The sequence below is a fragment of the Bufo bufo genome, chromosome 5, assembly GCF_905171765.1.
Source record: "Bufo bufo chromosome 5, aBufBuf1.1, whole genome shotgun sequence".
In the NCBI taxonomy this organism is placed as follows: domain Eukaryota; kingdom Metazoa; phylum Chordata; class Amphibia; order Anura; family Bufonidae; genus Bufo; species Bufo bufo.
In genome coordinates this window covers 100,706,763-100,725,157 of record NC_053393.1, presented here as the reverse complement: position 1 = coordinate 100,725,157, position 18,395 = coordinate 100,706,763, and the positions used below count along the sequence as shown (strand labels likewise).

General features: G+C 43.1%; 1 protein-coding gene across 2 annotated transcripts in view; it reads left to right on the top strand.

The window, feature by feature from the left end:
- LOC121001736 (polyamine-modulated factor 1-binding protein 1-like) overlaps window positions 1–18,395 on the top strand; it is a 370,872-nt gene that overhangs the window by 46,519 nt on the left and 305,958 nt on the right. For both annotated transcript variants that reach the window (XM_040432927.1, XM_040432926.1), the window contains exons 7-8: window positions 5,315–5,557; window positions 6,565–6,795. In XM_040432927.1, the coding sequence (XP_040288861.1) occupies window positions 5,315–5,557; window positions 6,565–6,795 (474 nt within the window). The remainder of the gene's footprint in view (window positions 1–5,314; window positions 5,558–6,564; window positions 6,796–18,395) is intronic.

The following is an 18,395-nucleotide window of genomic DNA, read 5'->3' as shown; positions in this document are numbered from 1 at the left end:
CTCTAGATGATCTGATATTGATGACCTATCTGAAGTTAGGTCATCAATATTAAAGGAGTTGTGCAGCGATTGATATCGTCAGGATAGGTCATTAATATAAGATCGGCAGGGGTCCAACCCCCGGAACCCGCGCTGACTTAAATGTTTGAAGAGGAGGCAGCGTTCCATGCGAGCGCCACTTCCTCTTCATTACAGTGCACTATGTTGCAGAAGTGCAGTGTAATGACAAGTACATGCTCCATTCACTGGAATGGAGCGAGTACTTGTAATTACATCACACCGCCGCTCCACAGGAGACGACGTGTAGTGTGAAGACCAGGAAGTGGCGCTCGCATGGAGCGCCTCCTCCTCTTCAAACAGCTGATCAGCGGGGTGCCAAGTGTTGGACCCCGGACTATCTACTATTGATGACCTATCTTGACGATAGGTCATCAATATAAATCGCTGCACAACCCCTTAAAATAAGCCAGAAGGTTTTCCAAGGAGAGTAAAAAAAAAAAAAGTCCTTGACAATGTTAAAAAAGCAGCATTGCTCAATTGCTCACCACCACCAATCCCCCGCTCTGGCCATTCCAATGTTACTCTTGTCCCCGCTGCTGTCCACTTCCTGTGCCTGCTCGACATGCAGTAGATGCCAAGAAGAGCTTGCTCTTCCAGTCACAGGCTGAGGCGGTCAGCGAGCTGAATGGCCTTTACTGGTATTTCTGGCTTGTTGAGCTGGGACAGGAAGGGCAGAGCAGTAGAGGCCGGAGCAGTGTGGGAAGGGCATCGGTCATTGTAGTCTTAAGCTTCGTGATATAGGAAAAAAGAGTTCTCCATTATTCCATTAAATAAAGCTCCCTGCTTAGGAGATTCAACTATTTTCAAAGTTGTATCATGCAGAAGCAGAAAGTGTTTCTGATTAAAGATGAAGGAGATGCCTAATTGATCAGTAATGGAAGATCTTTTGACGTTGAGTTGCTCAAGCAGAAACTTCTCATGTACATTGTTTATGCCCTTTAACGGAGAGAAATATAATTGTTCCATCAACTGTACAATTTTCCATTATGCAGACTTCCCATTCATCAAGCTAAATACTAACATCGTGTGAGTGAAGTTGACAGGTTGCAAGGATGGTTTAAGGAATTCATCTTGAGCTTTTTTACTCTTCCCAGATCTTTGAATGTTCTGGATTTTAAAAGTAGACATGGGATCAAATGCCATATATACATTCAAGCACGTTTTACAGTGTGATGAGATAATCTCTACAACAAAGTTACTCCATGTGCTCCTCTTACTGAAGTGTTTAAACAAAGAAATGTAATGAAGGTTCCCTATTATACTATTATGGTGCCAGTATTCCTTCACTCTTCTCCATTACCATAGTACGGTTATGCTTTCAGCTACATTTATTCTGTTCCCTTTTGTGGATCTAATGCTAAGGCTAAATGTTTACTTCTGGCTGGGATTATATGGCCTTGAAATATAACATTTTGGCGAGCTACTGCTTTTTCCTGTTTCACTTATGCTTCTAACTGATAGAACATTCAGATTCTAGAAGGTCTTCATTTTTGACTGATATTGACCAGTCGTTTGGGACCTGCATCTTTTTAGCTGTTGCCGCTGACCAGGCCCAAACTGGCAGTCTGCCTTACTGAGGCAGATTTCTGGTGGCTGTCTGGCCTGCCTCTGTCAAACAAAGCAGCTTGCTGAGATTGTATACACATTGCAGCAAAAAACACAACTAAAATGGGGTGTAACATCATAGTCACTTGGCAAAAGTGCTGCACCAGCACCATGGAAGAGGAGAAGGACAAAGAAGGAGCTGAGGAGGAAGAGAACACAGCCTGGAAGGAGGTGGAGGAGGAAGACAAAGACAGAAAGAAAGTGGAAGGAATCACCATTGGGAAGCAGTATGTGAGCAAGTAGAGGGTGTCATGGGGAACTGTATGGGATAAAGGGAGAACCTTGAGGAGCAGTTTGTGAGAAAGTCTGGGGATCATGGAGAGCAGTATGTGATAATTGGGGGTCAGCCTGGGGTGCAATTTGAGAGAAAGGGGGACGTTACCATGGGAATCAGTATGTGAATAAGGAGGGGGGACCATGGGAAACATTGTGTGAGAAAGTGTGGGGGTCACTATTGGGGGCAGTATGTGAAAAGGGGGGTCCAGTGTGTGAGAGAACCATGGGAGCAGGCTGTGGGATCATAGGGAGCGGTGAGTGTGAGAAAGAGAGGCCATGGAAATCAGTCTGTGTAAGAAAGAGGGGGCACGGGGAGCAGTCTTTATTGTTAGTCATGTGGGAGGGCACTGGAGGCACATGGGTAGCTGTGGGTTGCTTGCTAGTGTTTTTGTAAGTAGTGTGTCTATGTGCAGTGTGGTGAAGTGAAACTGCTGTTTTTGAGTGAAAATGTAGGACTGCTGTTCTTTCCTGACACTCTAGAAGCGAACCAGGCGCAGGAGGAAGGGTTTGGGGGTGTATTGAGTTTATCCCCCATCTCTCCTCCTGGGTGAAGTAAGTACAAACCAAGTTTCACTACACTGATGTGGTTCTATATGACTGTGTTGGAAATATACTGATTCATCATCATTATGTGGTTTTAATCCGCTGAACTATCAATTTCCAGCCCGTCAGATATAGTGACTCTGGTAAAATACTTTTAAAACTTTTATTAAAAAAATATTTTAAGATACTTCAATATAATCAATCGTGAATTTTATCAATACCATCGATTAAGTAAAGAGGATGGCGCCTCCGTGTGAGATAAAACCCACCCCTGTTTTCATTCTCTTGTGATTTTAATGCCAGGGCTGCTTTTAATCCTAGCTCGGCCATGACAGGGTGTGCTGGAAAATCACAAGTAGAAGACTGCTGATTTTTAAATAATAATGGCACCCAGCCCCCTTTGTCCTCTCAGATAATTCTATCATTGGAAATCTCTTAAACAAAAACAGTCATTCTAATTAGGTCTCATGCACATTTACATATTTTCGGTCTGCATCTGATGCGTATTATTTGTGGATTGGATGTGGACCCATTCATTTCAATGGGACTGCAAAAGATGCAAACAGCACACCATGGGCTTTCCACATCTGCATGTCTGTTCCGCGGCCCTGCAAAAAACATAGAAAATGTTGTAAGGGATCGCCTTTCCTTTCAGTGGGTCGCAACCACATACCTCTTCAGGACACCAGGATTAAGGTACAAACAACGCTTTTATTTGGCACCAGCACAAACATAAATTATACAAAATAAACCCCTGCCCGTCTAGGCACTACCTAGTACATAAAATAGTATCCCTGACCTCCCCTACAGAACACAGTTCACACGTGACATCAGGCCGGCTTTTCAGCCAAACAGTCTAGCAGCCTCCAGGCTTGTATCTACACCATGCACAGTTCCACCCTGGGAAGAGATTCTGCTACACAGCCTCGTGGCCCCTCAGTCCTGCTAGCTGAGACCACACAGAGCCTCTGTTCAGGATCACAGTCTCCCCCAGACTGACATACTGGGAGGTGCAAGAGAATACTGGTCCTGGAACGGTGTGGATTGGCAGATCTCACTTCCAGTCCTATCTGCCAATCAACTAAAATACAGCCAGAATTAATAAACAAAACTGTCTCGGCAAACTATGCTTTTGCTGAGACGACGGCCGCCTCTGGATTTTAGCTGTCTCACCCATCTGAGGTACCTGAGGGGGACATACACACCTTACCAGCACTGTTCCCATTACCCACAATTGTCCCTATCCTTTTCAGTCTTGCTGGCAAGGAAAGGACAACTCTATATTTTGTTATTGAAAAAACCGGGGGATACATGAAGAAGTTTCCTCCTCTCCTACAACTTCCCACTGCTGCCTTACCCATATACTGTATGGGTAAAGCTGACCATAAATACTTTTTATATAGCTATATAACTGTCCCGTCTGACATCGGTACACAGTCCATCAGTGAGCGCTGACAGTGTCAGGTGCGATCTTCTGATTCAGCGTTCTCGCTACTAACTAACTGTGTAGCTGCCGAGAATGCAAGAGATCACCAGCCGGCACTCTTAACATCTCCCAGCGTGTTAGTTAGCCAGCACCCCCTGGGCATACAGATCAACTGACACTGTACAGCGCTGACAGTGTACCAATGTCAGACAGGGCAGTATATAGCTATATAAAAAGTATTTATGGCCAGCTTTAGCCATATATGAGTGACACAGTGCGGAGTGAGGAACGTCTTCAGTACTGCGCTGAACAGTGAAGACGGGCAGCTCACTGCCAAAAGTCAAATACAGTCATATTTTTTTTTCACATTTGTCCTACACATTTAACAAAAACAGGCAGTTACACTTTAAAATCAGATATTCTAATTTGATTGCAAAATTGTAAAGAGCCGTTTTGTTTCAGTAATTACCACCACTAGATTGTAAGTATATGTTCACATCTATATTCCTAACACCATTACCCCAGCCTATTTCATAAAATACTCAAGGAACTAAACTTGACAAATGTTGGCTTTTGGCTCTCGGTATCTATGCTGCATAACAAATTAAGATGATTTTACAAGTCAAATTGGAAGTGATGGGGGGAAAAAAAATGCGCTGACCTGCTTGGAATAAGCAGGATGTGGTATTTAATCAGCTACTTCTAGAATAAAAATTAGTAACTAAACAATACGCCTTTATGTGCCTTTCTAAAATCTGATGAAACGGAAAGTCCAACTCTTTCTTGTCCTTCCGCCTTCGCCTTTATAGTCTGATCACTTGTGTGCGTCCGTGTGGTAATATATGCAGCATAACTTCTCCCGTGATCTTCATCCTTCCATTTTATTTAATGGCATGCACATCCAGGTCGTTCCCTACTGCATATTAAACAGCATTTCTCCGGCTTGATGCTAATACTGGCTACAATGGTTATCAAAGTTAGCATTAATTTTACCGCAGTATACCTATTTTTATCCTTTTTGATAGCATTGGGTTACGTATTCTCTTTTTCACATATGATTATTCAAACACCTAGACATAGGTTATGATCTGTATAAGGCAGCTAAATCTGACCAATAACGTGGCGATTTGCAGCCGCTCCGAACATTATTCCAATGTGTCAATTACTACAGTTGCAGCATTTCTTAGCCATAAGTAAAGCAAAATTTTCAATACTTCTTTAAATACTTCTTCTGATGCCATCAGGTTTTAGTGCCACATACATGACGATTATCATTAATGATCATTTTTTTTATAATTTTTTACATTTTGATCAGTTTTTAATAATTATTTCTACATTTATGACCATGACCAAATAAAAAGATCCAAAAGGGCAACAACTGATGGGTAAAGTCTTCTATTTCAGATCCAGAACTATACGATGATTGTAGAGAAACTTCAGAGTGATCTCGATCAAGCCAAGCATTCTCACACTGCTGACTTAGAAAGGTGGAACCAGAAAGCTTCCCTCATGCAGAAAGATCTGATCTCTGAATCTACAGAACATCGAGCAGATCTTCTGAAAATACAAGAGTGCAAGGATAAAATATTATCTCTTGAGGAAAACTTAGAGCGCGCCGAGCTTGTGTACCAAAATGCAAAAACGAAGGTAATGAGTAAAGCATGAATTTTTATATTAAGATGGTATTAGCTAGTGTAAAGATGTATGCAGTGCTGGCCATCTAATGTGTATTGGGGCCTCCCAACTCTCCTCCTGTGGCAGATGTTCGGGCAGATAAAGATAAGACTGTTGTATTTCAACATGCCCTATCCTTCGTTATTGGAAATAAGCCACAGTTTGAGGAATGTGGAGGCGGTTTCTCCCCTCTCCACAGTCAGAGTGCATACATGCTCAGCTGAGGCAAGAGGGCATGTGTATCGGGGGATTGGGAGAGAGAGCTATCTGCTGAATGCTTGTATTGGATGTGTATGGCCAAGGGAAGCCTTGGTTTGCACAAGAGGGATTTTCACCTTTAAGCGGCTCTCTGAGACCAGGAACCCCTTTTTGCATGGCTACGTAGGGTGCAGGGGTTAAAAAAATAATTAAAAACTCTATTGTCACCGTTACTCCAGTCCCAGAACTAAACTCCCTTCTTTCCTTCTAATCTGCTTCCAGTCCCTGCTTCATACCAGTCTATGGTCTCAGTGGTGACATGTGCAGACAGGGCACAAGACTGCAGCCACCTCTGAGGCCATTGATTGGCAGCTAGTGGTGAGGTGTATGTAAATGGTACGTGGCAGAGGATAAGGGAGCTCAGCGCTGGAAATGGAATGCCGGTGACAAGTGGGCCTTTTTAACCCCTGCACCCTACCTGGCCATACAAAAAGGGTTTTCCAGTTTTTGTGAACCCCTTTCATTAAACTTTATTTCCAGTCTGGGGCTTAGAATGAAGCATCTGGCACCTGAATTATGAAGTGCTTATCAAGTGCTTGTAATTGTATTCTACACTCTAAACAATGATGAACAGCTTATACCAGGCTGGTCCCAAATAACCATATATTGTAAAATCAAGTAGACATGGTGCAGGAACAAGCTTCACCTTTACATGTGTCTTTCCCACCACTAAGAAAACTCTGGAGCAGACAAAATGTACATGTTGCTTTCTACACTGCTAGATGGAGACGCAAGAAGAAACAATAAAAAAACAAAATCTGGAGATGAAACAACTACAAGAAGAGGTCCAAAAACTTGAAAAAAACAAATTAGAAGGCCACAACCAGGCCAGAGCATCAGAGTCTGCCCTAGAACAGTATAAGAAAAAATATCGAGCCACTGTGGACACCATGAAGTCTCTGGAGAAACACCTTGGTGCTCTACAACAGCACATGACGGCATCTGCTAGCGAGGTAGGGAAACCATTTACATGGCTGTCACATTAATTGGTATATGGCGTAATGTAAATTCCTGGCTGACAACAGCATTGTGTAACATACTCTTTAGCAGGTAAAATGAACACTTTTGGTGTCAACTGATCAAAAGACAGGTGTTTGAACCTCTGGGTTACTGGTAGAATTGGAATATTCTGGGGAAATTGGGAATATTTTGCTGCATTAAGCTCTGCGTTCCAGTCTGCCGTTACACCATGTGACCCTCCCATCCTCCTTTCCCCTCTGACTACCTGAATCTTCTGTGCTGGGGAGTCAGTCTCTATATGCTAGAGTCACATGAGGCTGTCGTAGGAATGCATGGAGCGACTGAATCCCGGTCCTCACTGTAGACGTTGTAGGATTCGGGTAGTCAGAGTCATGGTGTAATGGTGGGCAGGAGCGGAGAGCTTAATTAGGAAGTCCAGCATGATAATCCTGTCGTACCAGATTAACAACAGTCCTAACATGCTGGATTAACAGACAAGGACACAGCAATGGTTTATGAAGATTGTTATGAAGTCATGTAGTCTGGCACCACCTGAGCAACAGTACATCTCTTATTTTATCTGCTGTTCTGGAATATGCAGTCATCCAGCGCCTCTGCAGTCCTAACGTGGTAGATTATCGGATCTACCTGTTCCAGATGGACAACAGACCGTACTCGTTCTGCTCACCCCCGCCGCTTTACTTGCCATTGCTTCCGAGGACAGAAGGATGCATCATCCTCAGAGGCTTCATGTGGTAGGTGCTGACGTGGTCAGCGATTGTAGTTGTACAGCTGGTGGGTGGTAATGACAGCTTGGTACACCTGGTTGCGGCCATACTTGGGGATGTTGGGGTTCTGAGAGATGAAGAGCTGCCGGAAGCTGGCCAGATCATAGCTGTATTGGAGCTGGAATCTTAAAAAAGGTTGTACAGCGCCCGTTTTAGAACTGTCCAGTGCGACCACCCCTGTGATGTCACTAAACTAGTGCGGCAATTAAAGGGGTTTTCCGATTGAATGGTGGGGGTCCAACACCCAGGACCCCTGCCCATCAGCTCTTTGAGAAGGCACTGGTGCTCGCAGTAGCGCCGTGGCCTTCTCTCATCTTTTCCTAAGCGATGTGATGTCACGTTCATTGCTCACATGACCTAGGAGACCCAGACCCATTGAAGTAATTGAAGTGAATGGGGGCTGAGCTGCGATACCAAACACAGCCGCTATACAATGTACGGCGCTGTGTTTGAGCATGGAGAAGGCTGCAGAGCCCACAAGAGCATCAATGCCTTCTCAAACAGCTGATTGGCGGGGGGGTCCCAGGTGTCAGACACCGATCAGATACTGATGACCTATTTCTTAAAACCTTGACCTATTTCTTTTAAGAAACAATGATATTGCCATATCGGTGTTTCCTAATACTGTAGTATGTCGCAGACACAGGTATATTGCCCAACCCTACTATATACAAGGTATTTTATTCAGCTGCGTAGCCTAGAACTACTCTTTCTTGTACTGGTGGTTAAATGGGAAATGTTCAAAGTATTGCTCAAATCTCATCTCTCATGGATTTAATTTCAGCAGCAAAAAAAATATGAAAAAATGAACTAAAAGTATTTGTGTCACGAACATATTTATATTGAACATGGACTTTTGTACAAAAAGAATATGAACTTTTTATTTAAGAAAGTGCTTTAGGACAACTGTAAATGAATGATGAAAGGCAGTGATGTTTGAAGAAAACAAAATCTGGAATTAATTATTTTTATCCGTAACAGATTAAAATAAGGTTTTTTAACTTCTACTATGATAGCGCTCTGAGTAATACTGATCCCGTTCAGCCACATTTAGAACTAAAACCTATCTCTCAGGATGCCTGGTAGAGAAATAATTACTGGCCGAGATCAAAGATGACTTTTTAGAGGGGAAAAGAAGTAACAAGAAAATGTGCCTTGTCGTTTTTACTTTGTAAGAAAATAATCTACTAATGACAAGGTAAAAGAGTGCACTTGAGCAACCTTCTTATATTCCCACGTGCCTACCTGCCTTCATCATTGTCTATGGTTTCTTAAAAATGAGACAATTGTAGTTACTACAGTTGATTTAGTGCCCTAATACAGTAATATAATAAAATGTTTTTTTTCTATATATATATATATATATATATATATATATATATATATATATATATAACAAAATATATATTTTGCTTTAGAAGATGCAAAAAAGCAGGGGGGGGAAATTGCAGTGCGTCTTATAAAGTGAATACTAGTGAGCGCATTCATTATGGAAGTGCTCAATAGTATTCAGTAGGTGCTAGGAACAGTGAATACAGCGCTCCCGATACTGGCTGTTGTCACTGCTCCCTGCTCCTCTCCGGGCCCACGCTGCACTCTCCTGACTGTGTACAGCGTCAGGACATAGTGTGCACACTATGAATAGCAGGAAGAGCTGTGGGATGTGTTTCGCACCCTCCGGAGAGTAAGTTCATTTACTTGTTTTTTGTCTGATCTGAGGTCTGATACCGGGGCCTGATATGGAAATCTGATCTGAGTCTGAGGAAAACATTTTTTTCCAGATTTTTCTCCTCTAAAACCTAGGTACATCTTATCAGGTGTGTCTTATAAAGTGAAAATATGGTGTGTGTATATACAAGTACTGTGTGAACTTTTTCTGAGGATTTTGGTCTGAAATCTGCCACAAACAGTTACACCGGATAGTAGCAGGCTGACAAAGACGTCCTTCTATATTCTGGCTGATTATGGATATCATAGAAAAAACTTTGAAATCAGCATGTACCATAATCTAATGATCTGTAAGAAGTTGTGGGGGGTGGAGGTGTTCCTCAGAAAGGCCATGCTGACTGGTCCCCCTCCTGGCTTGATTGACCTCTCATAGGCTGGGTGCGTCATCACACGCCACCTCCAGCGACATCCGGCGCGTGCCAGTACACAGATGAAGCTGAGGACGGTATACCTTGTTTTACTGCAGTTACACATGATGTTGCTGGAGATGACTTGTGACGATGTACTCTGAATGTGGGACATCAGTCGGTCCAGGAGGTGGACCGGCCAGCATGACCCTCCTGTGGAGTGGCTCCACAGCATATGGTAAATCCCTACAGGTAAATCCCAACTTACTTCGGCTCATCGGAGCCTATACATTTTAATACTGTACGGAGACTCCGTACAGTATTATAACACATTTTCTCTTCGGATGTAGCATCAGAAGTCGCTTCTCTCATCTCTAAAGAGAACTTCCTGAGCTACACTACTGCCTATACCAGCGATATATGTGGATTTATTTTTTTAATATTATTGTAAATAATTCACAGTCCTGATTTTGACCGGTTCCCCACTACAATTTTGAGACGATGATGCTATGTAAGATATGTTCACACGCAGCAGATTTGTTGCAGGAATGAGTTCCATATGGGACAGTTGTCGAAACAATTCTGCTGCATGTGAACATACAGTTTGAGTTTTATTTTTATTTTTTATACACTTCCTAATTTAATGAATACGTGAAAAAGAAAATCTAACCCATAATCTAAAATGCCTCATTTTGTAATTTCTCTGAATTGTTTGTTTCTGTTACCGTAAATGACTTTCCTCCATTATTATGTTGAGTAAAATAACCACTTTGCTACCAAAAGACCCAACAGGCTGCACATATGCCAAATCCCCCGGCAGCGCTTCCCCCCCAGTCTCCTGCACATGGCACAGTTGTTTGTTTCTGATATAATGCTGGCTGCTGTCCAAGCGGCTCATTCCGCACATAGATTGTAGAGCATGGCCACGTGCCAACTTCTAGTGCGCCTTCTGTGTAATGAGCTCTGAATTAAGCATCAGTGCCTGAGGAAGTGTGTTGTGGGGTAGCTCTGCCTGGAACATCGATAGGAACAAAAAAGTTAATTACTGTTCTCTGCCATTGTGCAATACGTCATTACTTTTATATGCCTGCTAATTATAGCTAAAACAATTGAGGAGATCTTGGCTAATTAGAACACTCGAGGGACCGGAGACACATGCCAAGAATCACTTGGGCACTGTTAGAACGAGTCAAGAGAGTTGGCTTTGTTTCATGTTGTCATGTAATTGAGACATCTGAAGAGAATAACAGGTTTTTGGATAGTAAATGAGCGCCGCATAATTTTTTCTGAGTTCTTTTGTAGCGATGAATTTAATCAGATTACTTTTATAACCGTAATTAATTTTATCAGCTGCTAACGAATGTTTCCAGGGCATCGTTGACAGGCTACATTAGAAAGTCAAACAATCTATGCGTTGGAGTGCTCTTCTTTCCAGGCCAAGCAAAAAAGCTATTAGAGGTTTTTTTCCGTTCTTTCAGTAGATATGAACTATTCCTGTCCAGGGTGAAGATTTATTCTAGATTTACTCAATGTATGCCTGCTGTTCAGATCAAGTGATCTAGGGGTTGGCAGAGGAGTCCTACTTCCCTGTGCAGTTTAGGGGCACCAGAGTTTCTTAGCAGTTTGCATGAAGACCATTATGTGCTCTGCGTAGGCTTAACTGAAGTGATGGATGTAAGGAACACTTTAAAGGGAGTCTATCATCAGTTTTGACCATGCAAAATTGCTGAGAGCACTAAGTAGGGGCTGGGAAGAGCAGTACAACCATACCTTTTATTACCTGGGGTAGTGTGGATATGAACTTTTATTCTGCCAGCTTCATCTCCTGCAAGTGCCCACGAAGCGGAGCTTCAGTGTGAAGTGCTTGTTGCATTTATCTGCTTCTATGTGACAGCTGTAGTAGTCTAGTAGTCTCCTGGTTGGATGCTATGGCTGAAACTCAGGGGATGCAAGAAGCACTTCACAGTGAAGAAGTTACTGGGAGAATACAAGTTCATACTCGCGATGCTCCTGATGAGAAAAGCTCTGCAAAACATACGTTTGAACTGCTTTCCCCAGCGCCTGCCTAGTGCTGTCGGCAGTTTACCATGGTCAGAGTTGCTGGCAGGCTCCCTTTTGAATGGTCTATGCCAGGCATCCTCAAACTGCGGTCCTCCAGCTGTTGTAAAACTACAACTCCCACAATGCCCTGCTGTAGGCTGATACCTGTAGGCTGTTCGGGCATGCTGGGAGTTGTATTTTTGCTACAGCTGGAGGGCCGCAGTTTGAGGATGCCTGGTCTATGCAGTGAGTTCTTTGTATTGGACAGGGTAAAATCACAGAATCTGTCAGTAACCAATATTTTTGTTGGTAGCGTGTCTGAGAACTATTGGGCCCCTTGCAGACGAGCGTTCCTCCCGCAGCGAGTCCGCAGCGCACCTCCCAGCACTGACTGGATTCACATGGCATCATAAATCAATATGATGCTAAGTAACCCTTACAGTTCTGGAATGTATTGGATAACACTGCCAGCATTATGCCAGTGTTATCCAATACATTCCCGAACTTTAAGGGTTACATAGCATCATAAATCAATATAATGCTACGTGACCCCCGGCAGCTTTGGGAGGCCGAGGAGCTGCGTTGCGGACTCGCTGCAGGAGGAACGCTCGTCTGCAAGGGGCCTTAATGTGACTAGCATTTAGTGAAATGTATAGCTTTTGTATAGCTATAAATGCCTACGTTGCAGGAAAATACTATGATATCTCATTGGTAAGGTTGTGCAGATTGTTTTATATAAATTTGTTGCCCAGTGTTCACATGTGGCTGGATTCTCCATTGGGGTCCCTAGCCCACACTATGGACACCTGAATCCCTGTTTGTGGCTGGAACTACTATTACTATTCTCGTGGCTATTATCGCACACCTTCTCCCTCACACTTCTCCGTGGAGCACAGATGACAATTTTTTGCGGATCCGCAAAACACGGACACCGGCAATGTGCGTTCTGCATTTTGCGGACCGCACATTGCCGCCACTGTCATAGAAAATGCCTTTTCTTGTCCGCAATTGCGGAACAGAAGTGCGGACCCGCAAATGCGGATGCGGACGGTACATTCCGGCCCCATTGAAAATGAATGGGTCCGCACCTGTACCACAAAATTGCGGAACGGATGCGGACCCATTTTGCTGATATGTGAATGGACCCTTACAGATTGTTTTGTTGTACTTTATGGTTTCTAACACTATGGTTAAAGCAGATTTCAGTTTTTGCAATTTACATACCGAGTGAGCATACATTAGACCTTTCTGCAGCCAGAAAAAGGAGTTTCTAGGAAATAGAGCTCTTTGAAGACCCACCTATATCACAAGTTGCCTAAGGCATTAAAGTGGAAAGTCAAAATGCATTTCTACATAGACATCCACTTTATTATTGATATTCGTCTTAGGGTGTGTACACTTGTGGTGTTTTCATTTATAATTGAAAGTACAGCACTGTGCTGGATCAGTCGTGCTGTGACAGATTTTGTTCACATGTCCGGCCACAAGGAGCTTCATCATAAACTCAGTAACCCTAAAAGAGGGATATACAGGAAGAGGGGTGCGATCTCTAAATTTGAGAAGATGTGGGCTGCTTGGATCGATACCCCTGGTCTAGCTTCCCAGGAACTTCAGAGATAACCTTTGGGCCTAGTGTGTATTCTGTAGTTGAGGCTGGATCTTACTCCAGCGCCATCAGTGGGGTTGGCGCTCAGTACGGTGGTTGACAGCTCCATATCTGCCTTAGTAGAGAGCCTTTGTGTTATTAATGCCAGTAAGGTACTCTTGATGAACAAGATCCTCTGTTAAACGCTACTGATCAAGAACATCATTGGAATGCCTGCATGTTTTGGGGAGGGGATGGGGGAATTTGAGATGTTCTTTATTTGTTTGTGAAACAATTTTATACCTTCAATAAAAAGACGCAATTTGGAAAAATTGTGGAGCATGCCACGCTATTCTTATTTTCGAAATGACGGACACCATGAATGACTCTCAACTGACAGATTATAAGTCAGTGGGGTCCGTCAGGTGCTGCTGATGTCCAAAGTTGGATGGATCCAAGCTGTCCGTTATTTTATTTTTTCTGCCGCTACGATGAAACAGAAGAGCGGAAATTGTAATAGAAGTGTGAACTAGGGCTTTAGCAGCTATCGAATATTTTTGTAATCAAGTATTCTACCGATTTAATCCAACTATGAATCGAGTACTCTAATAAGAAAAAAACTATTTAAAAGAATGTTTTCCTTTATAAAACTCCCCCCCCCTCCCCACCTTCCTCCAGTGCCATCAGGTTTCCCCCAAAGTGCCATCAGGTTTCCCCCAAAGTGCCATCAGCTGCACCCCCCCAACCCATGCCATCAGGTTCCCCCTCCAGTGCCATCATCTCCCCCTCCAGTGCCATCATCTCCCCCTCCAGTGCCATCAGGTTCCCCCTAGAGTGCCATCATCTCCCCCTCCTAGCCATCAGTCCCCAGAGTCAGTGAAATAAAATACTTGCCTTTCCTGTTGGAACGCCGCCGACACTCCACAGCTCTTCCAGCCTCTTCTTCGCTCACTGCACTGTCCTCCTGACATCACACAGCGTCAAGTCATAGTGTACGCTTACGTGCACTACATCCTGACGATGTGTGTATGTCAGGATACAGTGCAGCGCTGTGCGGGCCAGCGGGAGACCATGGAGAGCGAATAATAGCAAGCGCTTCACTCATGCACCATGGTCACATGGCACAAACAAATCCTCGATGCAAAAAATGTTTTTTTTTGTGTCGAGTTACTCGATTTAATTGTTTCAGCCCTAGTGTGATCAGAGCCTTATAATGAGGTTTGTTGGGATTTAGTGGGGTTTGTTTTCCGCACACAAAGGATAACGCGTCATGCTGGGCTCCCAACGTGTGTATCACCTGTACTGACTATGCAGCAAGGAGCATGGGTTTGTCTCGCAGTGATTGACCACACAGTAAGGGCTCATGCACACGAACATATTTTCTTTCCGAGTCCGTTCCGTTTTTTGTTTTTGTTTTTTTTAGGACTGTATGCGGAACCATTCATTTCAAAGGGTCGGCAAAAAAAAACCTAAAGTTACTCCGTGTGCATTCCGTTTCCGTATGTTCGTTACGCAAACAAATAGAACATGTCCTATTGTCCGCATTACGGACAAAGATAGTAGTGTACTATTAGGGAACAGCTGTTCCCTTCCGCAAAATCCTTATTTTTTGCAGATCTGTGTTTTGCGGACCGCAAAATACATACGGTCGTGGTTTCTTCTATGGCCTCCACAGCCTAAACGCAAATGCTAATATTACATTGTTTTATAACTGTCAGTGTCACATGAAGGCTTCTCTCTCATCAGTATTCTACAGCAGTTTTTAAAAACAGATTTTCAGCACTGTCATATTCTAGATCCAATTTTATAATTTTGTATGTTTTTATGTTGGCCGTTGCATTACAATGGTCAGAATCCATAGCAAGTACAGAACAGTTTGCCGTTGTGGTTTTTGTGCGTGTGAAGGGGTTGAGGTTTTGTTAAAAGCCAAGGCACGTGCATTGTACTGTACAAATTTGATGCATGTGAACACGGCCTAAAAGGCAACTTCTAAGAATCTTCGCTATCGACACCGATTCGGCCTGATGTTCCTGTAATTCACTATATGAGATCTGGTGGAAGGGTTTATTTCCTAATTCTGTTCTTTTAAGTAATTATGATGTGCTTTGTGTAGAGAGGGTTGTTAGCACTGAGTAAAGACTTGGCTGTCATTGTGTTACAGTATTTAAGCCGTCTTGTTGTTTTTTTCTGCTGCTAGTCTTTACCAGTTTCTTTTCCTTCCCCTAGATATTTACTTCTGTCACATAATAGGATCTATTATTAAAATGGTATAAAATATTGAGCGATTAAAGTGCAAACAAATAATAAACTTTCATATTTAAGTGCATGTAAAATAATTGCTTTCTATTCCCATAGTCCCTCTTTCAAAGCATTCGAATCATGATTGTCGACACATATCTTACTGTATTCAACTAAATCCCCATTGTATCTCTGATTAAAAGTTGTAATTAGAAGCACAGCCAGCTCACTTTATTTCTTTTCATTGCTCATAACTGAAATAATTTTCTTTTAAATTGTCGTTATTTAATAAGTCGGGGCAGGGGGCAATCAACATTAGTAATAGGTGGTGGTTGTACAGTCTCATATATAACTTTTTCTGTAGCATTGCAGGCTATTCCTATGTGACCTCTTCTACGTCAGTTTTCTGACATACTCTGTTTTATCGAGGACCTTTGCTGATGTAAAATCAGACAAGATTAAATGCTTGGAGGAAAGCAAATGGCAATATGTGGATGTTGGGAGATGTAGTGTTCATTTCCCCTGCAACACACATTCTCCACCATCAGACAAAAGGAAATAAAGTATGACGATGAATGGACAGATGGCAGATTTGCTGCAGATTTTGCCTGTGGATTTGTGCAGGTAAACTTTGCATCGGAATACAGTTCAGGGCAGTTGGATGAAAGTTCATTACAGTGTAGCCGGAGTGAAATTCATAGTGAATCCATTTTGCCGCATACTTGCCCAAAACTTGCAGCAAGATCTGAGATGGCTAATATCCTGAACTTATGCGCTTACCCTTAAAGGGGTTTTCCGGGATTTTGATACTGATGACCTATTCTCAGGATAGTGCAAAGAAAAAGGGGGTCAGTCAGCACATCCCAATGCACAGGTGCACACTGCCATGGCAAATACACAAAGAAAAAACACAATGCAGCAGCACTCTGCACACACAAATAACGTACAATAATGCCATAGTTCTAGAAAGTATTCTGGTGCTAATGCTACGCTTATTTTGTAAATGTGAGATTCTTGGCAAATACATTTTGTACAAAATTATTTGGGCCCGTCTGCCAAACGTCAAGGCGATCTCGGTAAGACGGGAATCTAACACTAAATGCTACCTGTTATGTTCCATAATGGCCACCATAAAATTCAGGGAGTACAGGTTCCACATGCTGGGTCCACTCTGCTTTTATCATTTTTGGTGACAAAATATTTTCTTTTACTATGGCATTGTTGTACTTTATTTGGTTTGTATTTTTTTCTCTATCCTCAGGATAGGTCATCAGTATCTGATCGGTGGAGGTCCGACACCCGGGACCCCTGCTGATCAGCTGCTTATGAAGAAGGCACCGGCGCTCCTTTGAGCGCTGTGGCCTTCTCCGTGCACAGCGGTGTACATTATACAGCAGCTGTGCTTGGTATTGCGCTCAACCCCATAGAAGTGAATAGGGTTGAGCACGATACCAAGCACAGCCGCTGTATAATGTACGCCACTGTGCTTGGTAAGTTGAGAGAAGGCCGTGGCGATGACAAGAGTGCTGGTGCCTTCTCAAACAGCTGATCGGTAAGGGTCCCGGGTGTCAGACCTCCACCGATCAGATACTGATGAACTATGCTGAGGATAGGTCATCAGTATCAAAATCCCGGAAAACCCCTTTAAATGGTGCCAGCTGAAATGAATGAATAGGATATCCGTGTAATGCATGAACCTTTCTAGGCTATTTTAATTTGCAGCTTGATGTTTGACCGCAGATCTACTGATCCAAACTCACAGCATCATAAGGATCTATGATCCTGTGACTTTGGGTTCGTAGACCGGCAGTCGGACTGGGGACACAGGTAAATTTTCTTTCAGGTTTGATGCACTTTTTTGAGTCCAACCTAAAGTGGATCTTCCAGGAGGAAGGATTTATATATTTCCCAGTCCTTTAGAATCTTTTTCTGACCTTGTCTCAAACATCTGCATCAAAATCTGCCCTCCATACTGCTTTAAAAATTCCATGTAAAATGAGCTTTATGGGGATAGGGTAAATCTGTAATATTTTGAAGAGTGTTACATTGTAGCAAGTGCATGTGGCTTCACAGTAACTGAAGGCTACTCTGGCGAGCAGCACAGCGAGGGTTGAGAACCAAATGTGACTCCCAAGTCACCGGTAGGTAAACCGTCACCTGGACCATGGACAGCAATGCATCTAGCTTCTCCATTATGTCCAACAGTGATGAATAAAGGATGTCCTACCGTATATGTGAATCTGGATGTTGTCTATGTGGAACGGGGGCTGCAGGGACAAGCCTTAAAAGGGTTTTCTTAATTTTTTTTTCACTGATGACCAGCAGTATCTGATCGGTGGGGGTCTGACACCCTGGACCCCCGCCGATCAGCTGTTTGAGAAAGCTCCTTTCACCTGAAGTCAATCCGCTCACTTCAATGGGGCTGAGCTGCGCCTAGGCCATGTGACCGCAGAGAGTAGGCTGCAGCGCTCACAGATGACACTTGAACAGATGATCAGCGGGGGTCCCGGGTGTCGGACCCCCACAGATCAGATACTGATGACCTATCCAGAGGATGTACATTTCGGAAAACTCCTTTAATGTACATTTATAAACCACATTTCTAAACAGCATGATTGAGATGTATTCTTACTGTAAAGCTGTACGCCTATGAAACTCAAGCTCTTGCTACTATGCAGCTGCCTATAAGCGTGTCTCGCTTTCATTCTGTTCTGCCAAATTGAGCTTAAATTAAAAGTGGGGACATCAGCAATGTTTGCAGCAGACACATCTCCAGTTATCTCGTGAATTAAAATAAATGCCGTTCAAAGAGCCACAAATATTTTGAGTTCTTTCCATCCCTGTTTAATTTGAGTTAATCCCCCTTT